At 48.5% G+C, this 21,780-nt stretch overlaps 1 protein-coding gene across 1 annotated transcript in view; it reads left to right on the plus strand.

The window, feature by feature from the left end:
- The window catches only part of CIT (citron rho-interacting serine/threonine kinase), a 168,109-nt gene extending 146,739 nt beyond the window's left edge, over positions 1 to 21,370 (plus strand). The window contains exons 30-48 of the mRNA XM_052654819.1: positions 1,058 to 1,220; positions 1,449 to 1,613; positions 4,537 to 4,674; positions 5,395 to 5,575; positions 6,204 to 6,295; positions 6,786 to 6,890; positions 7,100 to 7,269; positions 7,957 to 8,001; positions 8,448 to 8,528; positions 8,659 to 8,794; positions 10,080 to 10,219; positions 10,562 to 10,654; positions 12,149 to 12,257; positions 12,358 to 12,486; positions 12,964 to 13,044; positions 14,609 to 14,687; positions 15,100 to 15,279; positions 20,039 to 20,339; positions 21,347 to 21,370. Coding sequence (XP_052510779.1) covers positions 1,058 to 1,220; positions 1,449 to 1,613; positions 4,537 to 4,674; positions 5,395 to 5,575; positions 6,204 to 6,295; positions 6,786 to 6,890; positions 7,100 to 7,269; positions 7,957 to 8,001; positions 8,448 to 8,528; positions 8,659 to 8,794; positions 10,080 to 10,219; positions 10,562 to 10,654; positions 12,149 to 12,257; positions 12,358 to 12,486; positions 12,964 to 13,044; positions 14,609 to 14,687; positions 15,100 to 15,279; positions 20,039 to 20,339; positions 21,347 to 21,370 — 2,412 coding nt within the window. The remainder of the gene's footprint in view (positions 1 to 1,057; positions 1,221 to 1,448; positions 1,614 to 4,536; positions 4,675 to 5,394; positions 5,576 to 6,203; positions 6,296 to 6,785; positions 6,891 to 7,099; positions 7,270 to 7,956; positions 8,002 to 8,447; positions 8,529 to 8,658; positions 8,795 to 10,079; positions 10,220 to 10,561; positions 10,655 to 12,148; positions 12,258 to 12,357; positions 12,487 to 12,963; positions 13,045 to 14,608; positions 14,688 to 15,099; positions 15,280 to 20,038; positions 20,340 to 21,346) is intronic.
- The last annotated feature ends 410 nt before the right edge of the window (positions 21,371 to 21,780 follow it).

Consider the following 21,780-nt stretch of genomic DNA (forward strand, 5'->3'; position numbering starts at 1 on the left):
CCTGCCCAGAGAGTCAGACTGGATAGCTGTCCCCTCCATGGGGTGCTGCTCCATCCCTGCCTTTAAAATGGTAACCATTTAAAACAATGACCAGGAGATAGGGATGGACAGGCTGATAGATACACATGGGAAGATTTTTTAATAAGCCCGAAGCGTGCTTCCCTGAACCACTGCAGCCTTCATGGTAGTTTTGGCCAGATGTTCTCAGTTCAGGAAGGTCTCTAAGGAGCTGGAAACTTCCCGAGGCGGTCAGATGTCAGCGTAGCACTGATGATGGTACAGGAAGGGGAGATGGGCTGAAGGGTGTCTTACGATGCTGAGTTCTCCTTCTGGAGAACAGAGCAGCAGGAGAGGCGAACAGCGGTGTCTGTCGAACGCGGACTTGCTTGTGTGCTGTGTGACTGTGCTTGTATGTGCTGATGATGGTGAATCTTTTTTATTTTAGCAGTGGACTGTTATCTGATTATGTCACTTGATGTAGTCAGGGTATTCCCATGTGTTTTTTGGTTGTTAATTTTGTTTTCAGTCTCATTATCCTATGTTTTACTTTTTTCTCCCATGTACAATACATATTCCATTTGCATTTTTTTTCTTGGCATAAGCCCCTTGTGTTGACATCATTTTAGTGTCTTTTAAAAAAAAGAAAACAACCACCACTCATCTCTGTGTCTTATAACTAAGCATCATGAGACAAATTCAAGGCAAGATTTCTGAACCATCTCTCCTGATTCCATCCTCCACTTCCATTTGTTTTTTTTTTTTGAGGGTAAAGTCTCAGGAAATGGCTCTCCTTGGGATTGCTAAAGGAAGAGGTGGTGGCAGTTCAAGCGTCTTTAACCCTCTCGGTGGAAACTTCCGCACCCCCAATTTTTTCCAGCCAGCTGGGAGGGGCTGTGGCTCAGTCCCCCCACCCCTTCACATGCCATTTTTACTAAACCCGCTTGCAGTGAGTATGCGCCCGGCTCTCATGGTCTGCTCGTCCCGAGGCAGATTTCCTTTAGTTAGTTCCCAGTGCCAGTTTCCAGGAGTTAGGAGATATCTCTGTTTCCATTGCTAGGGTTTATTTAGTCGACGGAAAGAGGACCCTGCTTTGCCCACACAGGTTCCTCTGCAGTACAATGAGCTGAAGGTGGCTCTGGAGAAGGAGAAAGCTCGTTGCGCGGAGCTCGAGGAAGCCCTGCAGAAGACCCGCATCGAGCTCCGCTCCGCCCGGGAGGAAGGTATGGGCGCTCTGGACAGCGAGGGCGGTGCACCAGGCCGAGGGCCTGTCTCAAGGAGATGAGGGGAGTCTCAGCCTGGTGGTGACGGCACCCTCGGCATGGCCCATATGGCACCCCGGGTGTCCTTGTGGTCTCAGACCTTTGAGAGCCAGACCCTGGGCAGTCCACTTGGTTGGGGCCTCTGGGGGACCCCACTAACCTAAAGGCGCTGGACTGGTCTCTCTCCAGCTGCCCACCGGAAAGCCGCAGACCACCCGCACCCATCTACGCCGGCTACCGCCAGGCAGCAGATTGCCATGTCCGCCATTGTGCGGTCACCCGAGCACCAGCCCAGCGCCCTGAGCCTGCTTGCCCCGCCATCCAGCCGCAGGAAGGAGTCTTCCACTCCAGAGGGTACGTTCTCAAGGGGCCACTGGACCTGCATTGACATTTTTTTTTTTAAATGGACTGAGAACTGCAGACCTGGGGTGAAAATGACAAGTGATAATATGGAGGGCTAAAGAATAAGCAGTGAGCCTTCTCCCAACCCCAGTTCCCTTACCCAGGGTCAACCATTGTATTCTTCCAGCCATAGCTCATGAGCTAACTGCATGTCTGTTACTTAGGTGTCCTATAATCATACTTAAGGGATGTGAGAAAATAATAATCCTCTTTGCTTTCATAAATATCAGCCCACAGTGCTGTACACCGCAGAACATCTTTCTTCTTTAATTAAAATACCTTCTTAGCAGGTTTCATATTAGCCCATATGGATTGACCCCATGTTTTTAGAGGGCTGCATGGTGTTCCATGGTGGGGGGTTTATAATTCACCTGTTAATCCAGACCCCAGTTGACAAACATTTAGGTTATTTCCAGTTCCTTGTTTCCATACACACCCTGCAGTGAACACTCTGCACAGCTATGGGTGCTATGACTTTCAGATAAGTTGTTGGGAAATGAGTCACTGGGTTAAAGGTTGTATGTATTCTGAAGGTTGGTTGTACCAATCTTTATACCAGTGGTGTGAGGAGTTTTCTTTGTGGTTTCAAATGTACTCTGTTTACCTAGAGATGGGATGGACTTTAAGAAAAGCCAAGGAAGTTGGTTTGGAAAGTCACAGGGAGAGCAGAGTAGCTGTGGTTTAATATCAGGGAATCACCATCAACCCACTTCAGCTGCCAGTCTCAGTGGAATTTTGTTGTCATTTCTTCTTTAGTAATGATGTCATCTCGTTTCCCATGTTTACATAACACCTTGAATCAAAGAGCCTCACTCTTTAAGTCTTCAAAGTGGTGCTGTTAACACAGATGAAAATCATTTTGGCTCCTGGGTTCTTCCATGAGGTTGCATATAGCGGCTCCCTGAGTAGTCTATAACACTCCAAACATTTCCTTTGTGTGCATGGCATGTTCAGAGTGCATTTATGTTATTTATTCTTCATGACTTTTCTGTTAAAGGAAGAAGACAATGTTGTTCAGAGAATCCAATTTGGATTCAGAAATTTGGATCCTGAGCTTTTCTATTTAAAGCTGCTTTTACCTAGTTAGGTCACTATTGAAAAGGGAGCCGTCTAAACAGAAAAAATTAATCTTGTTAGTTTTAACTGATTGGAGTTTAAATGCAGAATCAGTTCTTTGAGGCTTAAAACTTGGATATTTAAAAAAGGATGTTATTCATGGACGAATTGGGCATGAAGGGGGACTTCTTCAGTCAGTCTATGTATTTAATAGTCAGAAAGTCTGTATTGCAGAATATTAAGTTTTTTTTTTTTTTTACCATAGTATAAACATACTTTAATTCTCATCAGTTACAAGCTTGCAAATTTCATGTTTTACATAAATAATTAATGCAAAACCATGGTTGCTACATCTGGAACTTACTTCAGTTCATTTGCTGTGTTTGTTTACTCACACTTTGGTTATGAAAATATTATAACACATTATTGGTCTTGTATTGAACAGAAATTCTCTATGAAATAATCTGAAGCAAGAAGCTAAAATGAAGTCTTTAAAATTATTTAAATATATTCAAGAATGGTGATTTTTAAACTGGATTCTAGAAAGTGCTCCATGATCTCATCTGGAAAATATACCTTTCACGACTAAAATATTTACAAACAACTGATTTAGAAGCATATGTTTGTTTATGCTCACAAACAGCTATGCCATCGTATTAACCATCTCCTACTGGGAATGTGTTTTTAAATAAAACCTAATTCGTAATAACCAGATAATGGCGATCTTAATTTGATTCCTATAAATCTAGACACATCTGTTAGTGTTAAAATAGTTTCACAATCTGTCACTAAGATGCTTTTTTTTTTAACAGCTTTATTGAGATATAATTCACATACCGTACAATCCATTTGTTTGAAATGTATAATTCAGTGATTTTTTTTTTTTTTAAGTAAGTTCACAAGGTTGTATAACCATCACATTCGAATTTTTAAAACATTTTTGGTCCCTCCACTCGACCACCAAAAAAATACCCCCTAACCTCATTGTCAGTTACTTGCCATTTCCCCCTTCATGGAACCTCTGACAGGCACCAGTCTGCTTTCTGTCTCCATGGATTTGCTGTCCTGGACAATTCCCGTAAAGGAAGCACCTTGTATAACTTTCTGTGTCTGGCTTCTTCTGTGGAGCATAATGTTTTTCCAATTCATCCATCTTGTAGCATTTATCAGTTCTTCCCTTTTTTTAATGGCAGAATAACATTCTATTGTGTGATCATCACATTTTGTTTATGTATTAATCCGTTGATGGACATTTGGGTTGGTTCCATTTATGGCTGTCATAAATAATACTGCTGTGAACATCTGTGCTCAAATTTTGTGACTCCATATGTTCTCAGTTCTCTTGGGTTATAGACCTAGGAGTAGAATTGCTGGGTCATCTGGTAATTCTGGACTCCACAGTGGCTGCACCATTTGCTTTTCCACCAGCAGTGCATGAGGACCTTCATTTCTCCACATCTTCATCAACACCCATTTCCCATATTTTTGAGTCTAGATAATCCAGTGACCGTGAACTAACCTCTCACTGTGGTGTTCATTTGTGTTTCCCTAATGAAGAATGACATCAAGCATCTTTTCCTGTGCACCTTGGCCATTTATTTATCTTCTTCAGAGAGACATTTGTTCACAGCCTTTGCCCAATTTTAATTGGGTTGTCTTGTTATTATTGCATCATAAGAGTTCTTTCTGCATCCTATCTACAGGCTCCTTGCCAGAGAGATGATTTGCAAACGTTTCTCCCATCCTGTGGGTGTCTTTTCACTTTCTTGATGGTATTATTTTTAGCACTGTGATTTTTTAAAATAAAATTTCCCTCCAGAATTCAGCCGGCGTCTTAAGGAGCGCATGCACCACAACATCCCTCACCGGTTCAACGTGGGACTGAACATGCGAGCCACAAAGTGCGCCGTGTGTCTGGATACCGTGCACTTCGGACGCCAGGCATCCAAGTGTCTCGGTAAAAGCAGCCGCTGTGCATTTGGGGTAGGGCCCCTGTGCGTCTCCACTAAAGTTCTGTCCAACGGTTGTTTTTTTTTTTTTTTAAACATTCCTCATCATACAGTTGCTCAGTCATGTCCGACCCTTTGCAACCCCATGGACTATACAGTCCATGGAATTCTCTAGGCCAGAATACTGGAGTGGGTAGCCTTGCCCTTCTCCAGGGGATCTTCCCAACCCAGGAATCGAACCCGGGTCTCCTGCTTTGCAGGCAGATTCTTTACCAGCTGAGCCACCGGGAAGGCCCATCATATAGTGCATTCATTTTCACACGTTTAGTCTTAGGGGGAGGACACTGTTTTCCCCGTGTTCAAGGAGGGAATTTATACGCATTTTCAGCCCATGTCTCCAATCGCCTGTGCAAAATGCCTTGGGCTTTGTGAACTTCCAGCCTCCTTTCCCTCAGGCTGGTCTCTCCTCACCTTTAAGCTGTGTCCTGGCTTCAAGGGAGATGTGCAGATGTGTCCTTTGCACTGCTGTCTGTGGCAGCCTGGGAGAAGCCAGGAAGACTGGATTGAGAGAGCTTGGCTGTCTCCATAGGGGCCTGGGGCCTGGGAGGGCTGAGGGGTGCCCTGAGTGGCAGAGCCAGGCAGGGTGGAGCTCGGGGGCTGGCTGGTGGATGCAGGGAAGGTACGGCAGCAGTCGGTGTGTTTTCAGCCTGTCCACTGCTTTTCCCTAGAATGTCAGGTCATGTGCCATCCCAAGTGCTCCACGTGCTTGCCAGCCACCTGTGGCCTGCCAGCCGAATATGCCACACACTTCACCGAGGCCTTCTGCCGCGACAAGATGAACTCCCCGGGCCTGCAGTCCAAGGAACCCAGCAGCAGCTTGCACCTGGAAGGGTGGATGAAGGTGCCCAGGTATTGCTGCAGGGAGGTTTGGCCTGGCAGCAGGTGGGCAAGCGGTGGCTGGTGAAGGGCAGCAGGATGTGCCGGTCTGGAAAAGGCCACTTTGGGGTAAAGGATTGTTTTGAGCTAAAGGCACTTAGAAAACAGCGGGTGCAAGAGGGACACTCTGACCTCCCCGACTTCTCCTGGAAAGTAGGATATATTTCCATGTCAAAGCTGTTCTTCCTACAGCTGGAGGAAAGGAGCATTCTTATCTTCAGAGCAGGGGCAAGGCCAGCGGGGAGAAACCTATGCGCACAGACCGTGTTACTTTTCCACAGTTAACTGTTCTTCGTTTGACTTAGGATATAAGCACTTGGGCCCATCTGCTTTGGGGGCTTTATTTGCTTGTGGAGACTCCCACGTACACACAAAATTAAACGTGTGTGCGCATCTCTCCTGTTCACGTGTCTTAACATCAGTTGAATTCAGGGCCAGCCCCACAAGCCAGAGGGTAGAAGGAAGCTTTCCCTCCCCACCCCGGCATGTCATTCCTGTTGTTTTCCAGGGAAGAACTTTACTGGGATTTCCTCTCCTCACTCTTGCCTCCCACCTGATTCTTCCAAGTTCAAACAGTTCTTTCTCACGTCTGTCTTCCCAGGAATAACAAGCGAGGACAGCAAGGCTGGGACAGGAAGTACATTGTCCTGGAGGGCTCCAAAGTCCTCATTTACGACAACGAAGCCAGAGAAGGTAAATTAATGAGTCGGGGAATCTCGTTGCACGCAGTTGGCCCAGGTCTCCTAATCTTGGCGTGAAGGCTCTGTTTTCCGGACTGCGTTGCAAGCCTTCTACGAATTTTCCATTTTTGAAAATTAAAACCCAAGTGACTCCGCTAAAGGTTATTGGTACGATACTCACATCTATAGGTCTCCCCTCTGAAGACCCTGCAGGGTGCTGCCCTGAAGATTCCACCTGCTAATACACCTTCCGAGAACTTCCGCCTCAGCCAACTAACCCCTAAATCTGCATCGTCATCCGAAATTTGACTGTGCTCTTCATCTGACACACTTTACTTTTGTTTTTATCTTCCCTCTCCGCCTTCTCTGCACATCTCCTCCCTCCTCTGTTCTCGTGCGCCTCTCTTTCCACGCATACTCCGTCTCTCTCTCTTCCTCTCGTCTCCTCTTGTTCTTGTTCCTGTTCTTTTGTTTTTCTTTCTGCCCTTCCTCTTTGCACCAAGCTGGACAGAGGCCGGTGGAAGAATTTGAGCTGTGCCTTCCCGACGGGGACGTGTCTATTCATGGCGCCGTTGGTGCTTCTGAACTTGCAAACACAGCCAAAGCAGGTGAGGGGTGGCAGGCCCCCCCCGGGAGGTGGGCTGGGCTGCAGCCTTCAGCATGGGTGGGAGGGGGCCCTGTGCAGGATCAGCCTGCAAAGGAGGCTCCCCCGCCCCCCACCTGCACTTCTGCTAAGTAACTGGGACACAGGTGGCTTGGCCCTCCCTCCTGATGGGGGTGGCGAACTCCACCCTGCGCTCTCTGCCCAATCTCCTAGATGTCCCCTATGTCCTGAAGATGGAGTCTCACCCCCATACCACCTGCTGGCCTGGGAGGACCCTCTACTTGCTGGCTCCCAGCTTTCCTGACAAGCAGCGCTGGGTCACCGCCTTAGAGTCAGTTGTGGCAGGTGGGAGAGTGTCTAGGGAAAAGGCGGAAGCCGACGCTGTGAGTATGCACGCGGGCCAGAGCTTGTGTTTGTAGAGGGGGCTGACTGGGTTGGGGTCCCTTCTGCCTCCCCCTCTGAAGGGTGATGGGATTCTGTGCCTCTAGAGATCCAGGCTTCCAGGCAGGGTCTGGCCTCACAGGTCCCCCCGCCTGAACCCTCTAGAATGAGGGATTCGCCACCGTTAGCCAGCCCTTCAGGGCATACTAGATCTCAGTTCTGGCAGCACAGCTGCAAATTACTTACAAGGAAATACTCTCTCTCCTTTACCCGGATGCTTTTACGTGGCTCAAAGGCTTGTATTACAAGCAGCACAAAGGGCTGCCGAAAGCTGTCTCTTTCAGGAAACTTTTTCATAACCTGCTCAATTGCTTTTACGTGATCTGCTCTTCCGAAGGCAGGTCTGAAATCCTACTTCTGAAGATGTTAGAGATGTGGGTGGGCCTTGATTGGCATCACTCCTCCTGGAATGTTCCAGGATACAAACACTGCTCATCACGCACTGGCATTTCCACCACCAAAGCCCCAACAGCTCTTTTCAAACACTTAGCTCCTAATAAACACTTGAAGTGTTAGCAATTGGAAGTCCTTAGCCACCAGCTTCCCTCTCACGAGAAAGCCCTGTGTTGATGACCCATCTCCCACATGTGAGCCTTTAACTGAACGCCCCATCCATGTGTGTACAATAGGGCCGTGACTGTACTTCCTACGAGCCTCTTCCCACGTGGGATCAGGTAAAGAGACTCAGGAGCGGGTTGGTTTGTCGCTGACACTGGGCTTTGCACTTGTGCCGCCGCCTGGAGGGACAGGAGCGTCCACGTGGCTTATTAACCCTTTGCAGTGACACCCTTCAGCTTTGGCTTGTTTTGTGTGACAGAATCTATGTCTCCTGTGCTCATTTAGTTCTGCATATAAACCAAGTTATGGCCCCGATGCTAATTAACCACCACCCAGAGACACCAATAATATTTAGGTCCTGCCTTTTGAGCTCAGATCAAAGTAGGGGGCAAGTCAGGAGCAGGTGTGTGCTTCTGAGTGTCTGCAGGAGTAACTTGCCCTTCTCCCTGGCATTAAACTTTCCTCTGTTCTTGCCTCTGTCTCTCTGGACAGTCCAGTCACGAACAGTTCAGCCTCACTGTGGCCTCCTTTTTTGTCTCTCTTCTCTTTCACATGTGAAAAGAAATTGCTCGGAAACTCCCTGCTGAAACTGGAAGGTGATGACCGTCTGGACATGAACTGCACACTGCCCTTCAGCGACCAGGTGACGATGCTCTTTTTGGGACATCTGCTGGGATCTGGCCATAGCCGCACGCGTTACAGGACCGTGTCAAGGGGTGGTCATGGGGACATGGCCCTGCTCATGCTCTTCCCGGGGACTTGCGCCCTGGCAGGTGGTGCTGGTGGGCACTGAGGAAGGGCTGTACGCGCTGAATGTCTTGAAGAACTCCCTCACCCACGTCCCAGGAATCGGAGCAGTCTTCCAGATTTACATCATCAAGGACCTGGAGAAGCTCCTCATGATCGCAGGTGGGAGGCCAAGGACACGGCACTTTGCCTTCACTTGTAAGGGAAACGATTTGAAACTCACATGTCATGTTTGTCAAACTCGGGGGCAGGCTGGAGCAGGAGGGGCTCTTCCCTCTAGGTCTCTGAAGGGGCCCGAGCCCCTGTGCTCTGAGAGCCTGCCCACCCTGCTGTGTGCATCCCCATTCTCCCTGGACTCGGACCTTTCGTTTGCATGCAACACTCACTAACAGTTTGACACATATTTATTTCTTTCTTCCTATACACACACACACACTCTTTCTCACTTATTCTGAACCACGTGAGAGTCAGTTGGAGCTCTGACTCCAGATTCTTCAGCCAGTCAGCTAAGAACAAGGGCATTCTCTTACATACCCAGGGCAGAAAGGCTTTGTTCTCCTCTCTTTATAGGCAATATATTTTTTTTAAAGGAAAACAATAATGCATTGGCTCCATGTTCAAAACATTCACAGTCAAATCTTAACTCAGGCTTGGCCGGCTGGATCCATATGGTCAGGAACTAGCTTTCCTTGATCTCTCGGTGCTTCTCCTCTGTAGGCTTGTTTTCTCGCTTGCTTTCCTTTCTTTTTCCCCACTTCCATCTTAACATTTTCCCTGGGCGCAGTTTTAGGTTCATAGCAGAAGGTAGAGAGAATTCTTGTATACCTCTGCCGTCACACACGCACGGCCTCCTCCATCATCAGCACCTGGGTGGGACATGGCGTGGCCCTGCACTGACACGTCACTGTCATGCCAAGTCCATAGTTTACATTTGGGTTCACTCCTATACATTCTGTGGGTTTGGACAAATGTGTAACAAATATATCTGCCACTATACCATCATACAGAATAGTTTCACATGGTACATTTTTTCTTTCCTTTAGTCACATGGCTCTTGGGATCTTAGTTCCCTGACCAGGGACTGAACCTTTGTCTCTGCAGTCATAGTGCGGAGTCCTGACCACTGGACTGCCACGGAACCCCCATGTCCACTGTTTTATATTATAAAAGTCCCTCGCTGTCTCACAACACAAACGCTCTTGACTTTGGTGGGGAACACATTTGAACGTTCAGTTCACATTCTCCGATTTTTTGTCTGAGGAATTTTTGTTTCCTCCCACAGTCTTGACCAAGAGGCTAGATGTTTTCCTTTTAGATCTAACACTTGGCCCTAACCTGTGTTAATGGGGATTTGTGGAAATTCATGCATGTGTGTGTCCTGGAGTGGCTTTTACTCAAGGTTAGAATGAGACCCGCCATTGTGCTCTTCTGTCCCCGGTCCCCTCAGGAGAGGAGCGGGCCCTGTGTCTCGTGGATGTGAAGAAGGTGAAGCAGTCCCTCGCACAGTCTCACCTCCCCGCCCAACCGGACATCTCGCCCAACATCTTTGAAGCGGTCAAGGGCTGCCACTTGTTTGCTGCTGGCAAGGTAAGTGGTCCTCTGGGCCCCAGCTGGCGACTCTTCTGGGAGTTGTTGTGGCTCCTCTGCTTAACAGTTTGACCTTGGAAGCCCTGTCCTTAAACTGGGTTAAATTTCTGTTGCTTCTTTTCAACACAACTGGTAGTGGTGCCATTGGCATCACATGAGCAGAGCCAGGGTTGCTCCTGAACACCCGGGGGTGCGCGGCACGGCCCCTCCCCATGGGGGACAACCTGATCTCGTGTCCATGGTGGCAGCTTGAGAGACCCTGCTCCTAACCAGCTTTGCCATGGAGCTGGTACACTCACTGGTGATGCTCTTCTCCCACCCTCCACCCCAACTGCTTTTCAGATTGAGAGCGGGCTCTGCATCTGTGCAGCCATGCCCAGCAAAGTTGTCATTCTCCGCTACAATGAAAACCTCAGCAAGTACTGCATTCGGAAAGTAAGTCCTGGGCCTCGCTGGGCCTGCTTTCCTGGCGAGCTGGTGGGAAGGTGCCTGTGTCTGTTCCCTTCATCCTGGGTGGCCTCCTTAGAGAGGGAACAAGACGGTGCCCTGCTCCCTAGAGGGCACTCCAGAGTGGCCATCAGTTTTCTCCCTGCCTTTCCTCCTCCCAGGCGTGAGCAGCCTCTCTAGCCAGCCCTGCAAATTCAGCTTTTTGTGAGGGGAGAGAGGAAAGTGGCTGATGGAGGAGACTCCTCTTTTGAAACAGCAGAAAATAGGAAGCTCTGAGGAGCAAGCAGCCCTGGAGGCCCCTACCAGAATCTTTCTCAGATCACAGAAGTGTCTAGTAATTACCTTTAGAAAAGCCAGTGCTGGCTGTTTTGATAACCCGTTTCGGGAGCTGGTTCTCCTTGGAGCAGAGTGTGTTGTGATGTTGCCTGGGGTGCAGACAGGCATCTGCTGGATCACCGCGTTTGCTTTCCTTCCCGAGAAAGCCATCTCTTGTCCCTAGACAGGAATGTTCCACCCATTGTGAGCCTGATGTATTGCAGGTGCTTTTATGGTTGGTCTCAAAAGTAGAAGGAGGGATGAATGTGTAAGGGTCACTACCTGTTAGAGAAACTGTCTTATCTGGGGTGGGCTGTTGTTAGTGTTTCAATTGAGCACCTGTTCTAAACAGATTGGGCTGGCTGTTTCACACACTTTTCACAACAGTTGTGAGAAGCAGGAATGGCCATCCCCACTTCTCAGATAAGATGACTAAAGTTGGCCAAGATCCTAGGTTATAAAGTTGAGACCCAAACTGAAGTCTGGCTTTCCCCATCATCTCACTACATTTTCCCTGCCATGCAGTTTCCTCATACTTAGTGATCAGTAAATATTTAATGGTGAGGATAACCCTGATTAAAATTTGCACTGTTCGCTTCAGGAAAATTCTCAGAAATCATTCTTTATTTATAATTCCTGGCCACCATCTGGAGTAAAACATAACTAGGTTTTTTGCAGCCCTTCCTTAGGGTTGGCCCATAAACAAGTGGAAGTAATTAGGAAGCCGATAATTCAGACAATGAGAACAGCAATGATGACAGTAATGAAGTACATAATGCAGATTCCAGATAGAAACTGAGAAGCTTGGAAAAGAAAGGAAACTAAAACCACTTCCTCCAGCCACCACTGATGGTGTATTCCTCCAGGCTTTTTCTTCTGATTAGAATGTTGTATTTTTAAAGCTCTGTTTGAACGCTACCCCTCTTTCTTAAAATGGTGTTTGACTTTTTCGGTTGCAATTTGACCTTTTTAGTCTGTGGTTGCAAAGAACCCAAAGGTAGGAAAGGGACCATGGATCCTTACGAAGAACGTGAAGGGACTTGCTTGGTGTGAAGACCATAGGGAAAGTTGGGTGGCAAACCCTACGTGGCCTGGTTGGAGAGCAGGGGCTGCTCCAAGTCAACGCTCACATCCTCCTCTCTGCTGCCCCCCACACCCCTGTCCTAGGAGATCGAGACCTCGGAGCCCTGCAGCTGTATCCACTTTACCAACTACAGTATCCTCATCGGAACCAATAAATTCTACGAAATCGACATGAAGCAGTACACGCTGGAGGGTAGGGCCCGGGCGCACCCCCTGCTGGCGCGTTTCTGGCCCCGCCGCCACCCCGGGCTCCTCTTTGGTCCTGAGGCCCCGCGTCTCGCCTGCCTTTACAGAATTCCTGGATAAGAACGACCATTCCTTGGCGCCTGCCGTGTTTGCCTCCTCCTCCAACAGTTTCCCCGTGTCCATCATGCAGGTGAACAGCGCGGGGCAGCGGGAGGAGTTCCTGCTCTGTTTCCACGGTGAGTCCACCGGTGGCTGGTGGGGGTGCTCAGGGCACCCACAGCCCCAGACAGGGGCCTCGGGGCGGGTCGGGGGTGCTGCTGCTGGAGTACAGGGGACATTGGTCTTGTTCCACCAGCACCCTTGGGGCGCCCCCACCAGGCTGTAGCCAGGTCCATTCATAGTCTCTTCCAGACCGGTCTGCTCTGTCCTTCTTTGTCCCTCACTCTTCTCCTTTCCTCTTTCCTCTCCCTAAATCTCTGGGTCTGTTTCTCCCTCCTCCCCCTGACTCTTCCTCCATCACCCACTTCCTGTCTCTCCACTTTCACCCCATCCCTCTTCTTTAGTAAATAATCACAAGAAATGTGGCTCAGCAGAGCTGAGGTTTTTCATGACCCACATCCCCCTGGCTGGCTTCCCCACTCTTCTCTCAGTGTGTGTCTTTGATACTCCCTGTCTTTGGCCATGCTCAAGCCCTGGACTCTGCCTCCTTCCAGAATTCGGGGTGTTCGTGGATTCTTACGGAAGACGCAGCCGCACAGATGATCTCAAGTGGAGTCGCTTACCTCTGGCCTTTGGTAGGTGAGGCAGGGTGTGGGGATTAGTACTTGGTGTCCCTGGTAGGAACTGCTGGTGCAGTTCCTTTTGGCTTATGCACTGTGCTTGGGGGCTCCCTTAGACACCAGGCGCCACATGTAGCATCTCCCATGTAAGTGCCCAGGACAGAGATCCTGGGGCATGATGCATAAACCAAACCCACCAGCCTCTCATGACAGAAAGGAGATCACTCCTTGTGAGTTTGTTTAAATCATGTCACCAGGCTGCATAGCATCTCACGACACAGCTGATCACCCGTCGATTTAACCAGTTCTAAACAGGCTCAAGTGTGAACAACGCTGTGATGAACTTAACGGTATTCGCACACTGGTTAAGTAATATCCCCAGCTCAGAAATTCTAACAGTGGAGCTGCTGTGTCAAGGGTAAACACACATACACGATGACTGTGTGAATGTTCTGAAATACCATTATGGCTGAAATACCCTTCAAGGCTATTTCATTTATCTGTTGCTCCATAACATGTTCCAAAACCTAGTGACTCAGAACAACTGCTTATTATTGCCTGAGACTGGGGCTTGACTGGACAGCTTTGCTTCACGTGGTGTCAACAGAAGCACCGGGACATCCAAAATGGCTTCATAGAGTGGCTGTCAGTTAGACTGGCTGTCAGGTGGGGGCTTAGCAGGGGCCAGCGGCTAGAGGTCTCACCCTCCGCACCAGGGCTGCCTCTATGAGCACAAAAGCAGAGGCACCCAGGCCTTCTCGCTTCCACCCCATCCTGCCGGCTTAGCTGGGATTCCAGGCAGAGAGAGTCCATGGGGGCCTGAGAGTAGGAGGTGTGACTGATATTGAAATAACAGTTCAGCACAAGGAGTAACAGTGATAATCTGTTTCCCTTTAAGACCAAAACCAGATCACATTATATCCTAGAGTTTGACACTATGATAGAGAAATATACAGTATTAGGACCAGAAATACTTGATTGTCTATGAACCGTCATTTTTTATTAAACTTTTTGGAGAATCTATCTGATTAAGCAGTTTTAAAAGGTTACAATGAAAGTCTTGCCCATGTTACTTGTCTCCCAAATTTCTTCATCCCTACTCCCCTAAAGGAAAAAAAGACTTAGTTCTGCGTTTCTTATCCTTCTAGTCAGTGCCTTATGCAAACACGGGCACATAAACTTTCTTCATCCCTCGCCCTTTTAAAGGACCAGTGAGGCAACACAGTTGACATGCATTCTGAGCTGCTGTGCACGCCTCACTATGCACCTTGGGTGTTTCCCGCGCCAGCATAGAGAGCGCTGCTTCGTGCATTCTCACAGCTCTGCAGACTCCCATAGTTGCACCGTCATTTATATAACTGATCCCGCACGATGTTCCCTGAGTGGGCTCCCAGCGTCTGCCCCAACAGCAGTGGCAGGGGATAAACTTAAACATGCCTCATTATACAGGCACGTGGGTGCATGTGTAGGATACATGAGGTGGGACTGCTGGGTCCAAGGTTGCACTGCAGCCAGGTTTTGATTTTCTGTCTCTTAACCCTTCCCTGCCCCATGCTCTTCCTCCGTGGTGGCCACGCAGCCTACAGAGAACCCTATCTGTTTGTGACTCACTTCAACTCACTCGAAGTAATTGAGATCCAGGCCCGCTCCTCTCTGGGGTAAGAATTGGGTTTCCTTGGTGGCTCAGTGGTAAAGAACTCCCTGCCAATGCAGGAAATGTGGGTTTGATCCCTGGGTTCGGAAGATCCCCTGGAGAAGGGATAGGATACCCACTCCATCCTGGTGGGCTTCCCTGGTGGCTCAGACGGTATAAAGAATCTGCCTGTGATGCGGGGGACCTGGGTTCGATCCCTGGGTCGGGAAGATCCCCTGGAGGAGGGCGTGGCAACCCACTCTAGTATTCTTGCCTTGATGGACAGAGAAACCTGGTGGGCTATAGTCCATGGGGTCGCAGAGTTGGACATGACTTAGCGACTGAACAGCTGTGAAAAGTTCAATGGCTGGGTGTCGGGGCCGTGTCCTAACAGTGGAGATAACCAGCTGTGCAAACTCTCATCTGGAACTCTACAGGACCCCCGCCCGAGCATATTTGGAAATCCCCAACCCACGCTACCTGGGCCCTGCAATCTCCTCAGGAGCCATCTACCTGGCGTCCTCATATCAGGATAAGTTAAGGGTCATTTGCTGCAAAGGAAACCTGGTGAAGGAGACCGGCACTGACCACCACCGTGGCCCGTCCACCTCCCGCAGGTAACAGCCTTCTCCTCTTCCTCATCAGGGGACAAAGCAGGAAGAAATCTGGCTGAACTGGTTGGCAGTTTCCCCGTCTTCAAGCCGAGCCACTTATTTCTTTGAAACCAACAGCATTTAAATGACAGTCCTTTATAAGCAACAGGAGAATTTTTAGTGCCCCCGTGGAAAAGGTGGAAGGGAATGTTTGGCCTTTTCTCTGGCGGCTGTTTCCTGGGGCTGCGTTTGCAGTGCATTCATTGCTGCAGCTGATAGTGTGCTGCGCTCACTGGGCTTGCTCAGGGAGACCGAGTGTGAACAAGTTGGAATCTTGCCCCTCCCTGAGGAGGCCCAGTGGGTGAGACAAGCTCTCACGTAATGACAGCATAGGCAAGGAGAATGGGGTTCATACCTGGGTGGTTTAAAGCACTGCAGAAGCTCAGAGGAGGGTTCCCAGCTTGGACTTGGGGGCTAAGAAGGATTTCCCAGAAGAAATGAGGCCTTGAGTACAGGCTATACTTGATTGTTGAAAACCAAACATTTCAATTAATACCATGTGATGACTCTGAAAATCAGATCCCCCTTCCCCTGCCAGGGTGTGTTACTGCTATTTGTTGAGTGACTCTCTGGACTAATTATACAGTCTACATTCTTTGTTATGTGCGGCCACTGAAGTTTCTGCTTGGTTAGGGTAGTGGGCAGATGAATAGAGAGGATTTCCTTAAATGGTATGTGTGCTTGGAGTTTGGGGCACACCTTCAGCACTCAAGAGTCAGCTGCCGAGACTGAGGCCCTCCTAAGTTCTTTCTGGGTCTGGGTACAGGCTTACTCATTCGTGTGGCCTTACAGATCCCTGGGAACATGCAGGAGGACTTGTGAGTGTTCTGGCTAGCCTCTTGTGTTCCCCAGCTTGGTTTCAATGCCTCAGACATTTGCCACATGAAACAGTCACCACTGTTTGTTTTTCCGTAACCGTCCAGAGATCAAGCACTTCTGTTGTGCAAGACCTGCGTCAGGTCAATTAAAAACAAGCCCGGAGAAGAAAGGAAGAGCAGGAGAGAGAGAAAATGAGAAGGAAAGCAACAGCGTTGGATGAGAATTCCCATGTGGCTCTTGGCCCTTCTTTGTACAGTGCAGATAGGATGCTCATTCCATATTTGATTGCTGTCAGTTCCTTCCATGGAAGCAGGCTGAACTGGACACCCACAGCCTCTCAACACAAAGGAAGTTACCCTGTTAGTTCCTTATCAGATTTTTGCTTCAGTGAAGAACATATGGTTGGAGATCCAGGGGACTCGGAGACACAAGAAAGTCTACTGGTATTGAGTCTGGGAAAGCTGCTTCTCTCCTTGTCTTGAAGGCTGGGGCCACGTCTTCTTCAGACGCTAATAAGGAATCTTAGGTTCTCCGTGGGCCCGTCCCCCCAAATTATTAATGATTATGAAATAAAGCTAAGTATTTAAACTCTAGTCTTTCCCCAGGAGGACCAAGACAGATCAGGTAGTGATAATTTTCTGAGGCCAGGGTGCTCCAAGCCCAAGGTGCTCCCTGCAGTGGCTACCAGTGTGCTTGTTTTTAAGGAGAAACCCGTTTTCGGGCGTCCTTACCCTGTTGGTCCCCTAGCACACGTCCCCTTCTTAATACAGGTGACAGCATACCGTGCACACACATCTGTATCTTCGTGTGGGCACACAATGTCTTTCTCTTTTTTTAATGCCTGCATAGCATGCCTTCACATGACTATACCTTATTTAACTGTTCCTTTATCAGTGGATGTTTGGGTATTTCCAGTTTGTTGCTGTAGTAAAGGACTTGGTATATCTTCACTTGGAATGCTTGCAATCTACCTGGAGGCAGAATTCCCAGAAAAGGAATTGTTGGTGATTGCGATAGATGTCCCTGAGTTTTCCTCCCTGGAGAATGTACTCTTCTGTTATTCCACCAGCAGTGGGTGGAAGGGGGGCTTTGTCTTGACCCCCAGGGCGAGGAACTAGATTCAGTTGCATGTGTGGATTTGAGATGTATTAATTTTAAGACGTTGGCTTACAAAGGAGATGAGCTTTCTCAACCTAAAGGAATAATTGACCTAGGATTTTACTTTTTGTGGACTGGTTTACAAAGCCCACATATTTCCCCTATACAGTTCTGTGGGCCACCTACCATGTGCCAGACCCAGGGTTGGAGATACACAAATGAAGACAGTTTTTATCCTCAAGGGACTCAGTTTGGTGGACACCTCTAAGGTTACAAAATACTTAGGGCTTAGAAAAGAAAGTTGTCAACTTAATATTCTGAGACTATGTCCTAATGAAGAGTCTCTCATTTGTTAAAATACAAGTCTTGGTCAGAAATGTCTGTCAGTGTGATTTCAATTCCAGGAACTTGCTGGAAAACTGGAAGTGCTCAACAGTCAGCTGTTCCTCACTCTTTTGGCCTCTGCTTCAGGGGTGACTGCTCAACGGGCTGTAGTCCCCTCCTGAAAACGTCTAGATTTTATTTACCCTCTAGGTCATGCAAGAAGAAACCCAAGTACTGTAACTAGGGTTTTTTTTCCTTCACTGCCTCACTAGTTAGATGTTCAGGCACCTTCCTTTTGAGATGACGTGGTGTCTGTGAGAAGTGACTTACTCTGTGGTGAAAATGGTTCCAGTTCCTGCTGTTCTGGAAAGCCAGCTGCTAGGCTTTATCTCTTGGCTTATAAAACTGTCTTTTTGCAGCTGACTGCCTTGGGCAGGTCCAGAATGTAGGAGGCCAGTCTGGGAGACTGATTCACTGCAGGCCACACCACCCTGGTCTCTCTAGCAGAGCAGGAAGTGTAACTCTATGCAAGAAACATAAAACTGCTGTGGTAGATCATTGGTTATTAACAGATATGGAGATGGAAGATGGCCAGCTCAACCTGCAGTCACGAGCGTGTTCTTCATCCCCTCAATCTCAGCCGACTTCTCAAATGGCCGTCCTTGAACCACTTTTCTTCCTCTGGGCAGTGAGCACCCTCTCACTTGTTTTATGATGGGCACATTTTGTAATTTCTCTTCCATTACAATAGGCTTAATATAATTCTCTTGAATTTTTTTGTCTTCCATATCACAAAGCCACATGGCTAGAGATGAAAAGAAACCTTGACTTCAAGATGTTGAAAACAAAAGTCACTCTAAATTTTACTGCTGCAAACATAGCACAAGAAAGTGTGGCTTTCTGAGCACTGGTTGCCACAGTTTGAGCTGCGTAGGGAAGAAAACATGAAACTACAACAGACTGACTGATCACTTTAGAGTTATTTCTGTTCTGTTTACCAATTTGTTTTCCTGTAAAGGTCCAGATAGTATTTGGGGGTTTGCAGGCCATATGGTCCCTGTTGTTAGACCATGAAAGCAACCACAGTGCATCGCCAGGTGGGTGTGGCCACGCTCCAATGAAACTTTATAAAAACAGGCATCTGTCTAGATTTGGCCCTCAAGCTTGCTCTAGAGTTTCCTCTCCTGAACCGGGTCAGCGTCTTTGCTGCTCAGTTGCTTTCTGTAATGGGCATTGACAGAAGAGGTTCCCTAGAGTTAGGCCAGTAATTAAAGAAAATCAAGTTTGGTCCCTTCCAAAGGGAAAGATTTAAATATCAAAGGGTTAAGAGAGGCCTCTGGTGACACTGTCAAATATTCAAATGACTACGATTTCACGGCACAAAATCCAACATTGCTGGTGGAGGATGTCACCCAGCATGTTAGCATACAATGTTCTTGAGAAAATTAGAGCATAATAAATCAGTATGTGATTCATACTTGGTTCATTCTTACCATGTAATTACAATTGTAATTTAGATTTTTAAGATATCTAGGATAAAATATATTTTCCTGATTTCTACTTTTATTTTTCTAAGATAAAGCCCCAATCAATCAAAATATGTCTTCAAGTAATAGTCTCTGTGAAATGGTGTTCCCATTTTAAGTAGGCTGCCTTTTTCCAGCACGAATTATGCTCAGATAACGAGGGCCCTGGTACCTTTTCTGCTTGAGGGTGGGAAGAAACTGACTTTGAAGGCTGTGTGTCAGTTCTGTGTTTCTGGATCTTGCTTCTTCAGAGGGGTGGTAAGGGCCACGCCTGGTGAGATCTTCATTTGAAACATGAAAATTTCTCTGCAAGGCAGGCCAGGGCTGGGCAGAGGGTTAGATCGTTCGTAAGAAAAGGTCCCACTGCTTTCAACTGCTCATACGTTTCTTGAGCCTGGTCTGCTGTTTGCATTGGCCCTGCTCTGTCTCCTAATTGGATCAGGTTTGATTTCTACACCTCTGGCACAAAGGCTCTTGGAAAGCCACCTAGAGAGGTGACCGACAGAGGCCCAAAAGTGGGACAGATTTGGCAACTGACAGTAATGAGTACAGGCTTAACCCCTAAAGGAAGACTTCCTGTGAACTCTAGGCTCTGGAAATTACTAGGTCAGGGGGGTGGAGAATGCAAATTACGATGTCAAACTGACCTGTACTGGAGTCCTGGCCTCTCTGCATCTCCGTCCTCTTGTCTGTACTATGAGGGTCACCTGTTCCTGGCACGCCGAGCTGTTAGGATGATCTGATGAGCTTACACAGTGCCTGACACGGCAGGTGCTCAGCAGAAAGCCTGCCCTGAGACTAGGAAACTTGACTTCTCTTTGCTGTTAGCTCTGCCTTCTTTCTGTCCTCACTCTCGAAGCCTGAAGGACTCCAGCTGGGGGTCTGTTTCTGATAACCTGTGGTGAGATGGGCATGGGGGTGGCTCGGCTCCCCACCTTCCTCTCCTGTTGTCATAGCCCGAACAAGCGTGGCCCGCCGACTTACAACGAGCACATCACCAAGCGTGTGGCCTCAAGCCCGGCGCCTCCCGAAGGCCCCAGCCACCCTCGAGAGCCAAGCACACCCCACCGCTACCGCGAGGGGCGGACCGAGCTGCGCAGGGACAAGTCTCCGGGCCGCCCCCTGGAGCGCGAGAAGTCCCCCGGCCGGATGCTGAGCACGCGGAGGGAGCGCTCCCCCGGGCGGCTGTTTGAGGACAGCAGCAGGGGCCGGCTGCCCGTGGGGGCCGTGAGGACGCCGCTGTCCCAGGTCAACAAGGTAAGGGAGGTGCCCTTCTCAGCCCCGAAGAGCCACGGCTGTAAGGAAGAGGCTCCACAACTGTAATTAGGGTTTTGTGGGATTTCTAAGAGGTTTAGGAAGAAAATAGCTTGAGAAAGGGTCTCCTGTACAAATGCATCATGTGTGGCCCTCAAACTGTAAGAGCCACCAAGGGTATACAGCATTCCCTTCCCCAAATGCAACCAGTGTTTGCAGTTTCTAGAGAGATCTGTGCAGAGAAGCAAATTCTTAAACACACAAAACATGCCATTCAAAAGGTTACTTTTTTCAAACATATATATGTGTACAAAGACACATACATTAAGAATTTCTCTGCAAGGCTACCTTGAAATCAGGTGACAGTGGTTGCCTCCTAGAAAAACTCTGCACCTTTTGAAATTTTAAAATCATGTGCATTTACTACCTGTGTAGCTTGCATGTTACCAACTGAGGAGCTGGAGGGACGTGCTGATAACCAGGGGTACTCAAGTGGGGGCGGGGCTCGGAAGCTTACGGACACCTCGGCAGGCCAGCCAGTTCTAGGTGCTGGCTTTCTGGACCATGCTCTCCTAATGCCATCTAGAGAGAGGAGGGAACGCTGTTTAACTGTTTTCCTTGAAAGTGAAAGTTGCTTAGTCGTGTCCAACTCTGCCATCCCATGGACTATATAGTCCATGGAATTCTCCAAGACAGCATGCTGGACTGGGTAGCCGTTCCCTTCTCCAGGGGACCTTGTTCCCAACCCAGGGATCGAGTCCAGGCCTCCCGCATTGCGGGCAGATTCTTTACCAACTGAGCCACCAGGGAAGCCTTAACTCCTCTGATTTCTGGATAAAATGGTATGTGTAAACCAAGCTCTGAGGGGAGGCTCTGCCCATCCCTCACTGTTAACCACAGGAAGGAGAGACCAGGTGTTCCTGCAGGCTCCCAGTGTGGGCTTCCTGACAAAGTGAGCATGGTGATTTCTGGCTTCTGATGGCTAAATCCCCTCCTCCTTTTGCTCTCAGGTCTGGGACCAGTCTTCAGTATAAATCTCAGCCAGGAAAACCAACTCCTCATGTTGATCTGCAGGAAAACACCAAACACACTATGGAACTCTGCTGAAGGGGACCCCAGCGCGCATCTGCTCAGCCAGCCCCCGGCGCAGCTGGACCCAGGCCCGCCTCAGCACGGACTCCCTGCAGCCAGGAGGGGCGGGGGGCTGGGGCTCCTGGGAGCTGCCGGCACCTCCCTGCAGCCACCCTCTTTGCACTTTGTTACTCTTTCGGAGCATTCATAAACTTTTGTACCTAGCTCTAGCCTGTACCAGTTCATCACAGGAAACCAACCTGGGGCTAACTACAACTACAGCGTGGTTAGAATCCTAATTAATAGCTACTTTAAGATCCTAGGGTTGGTTGGCTATTTTTCTTTTTTTTTTTTTTAAAAGACAACAGACTTC

The sequence above is a fragment of the Budorcas taxicolor genome, chromosome 17 (assembly GCF_023091745.1).
Source record: "Budorcas taxicolor isolate Tak-1 chromosome 17, Takin1.1, whole genome shotgun sequence".
NCBI classification, from domain to species: domain Eukaryota; kingdom Metazoa; phylum Chordata; class Mammalia; order Artiodactyla; family Bovidae; genus Budorcas; species Budorcas taxicolor.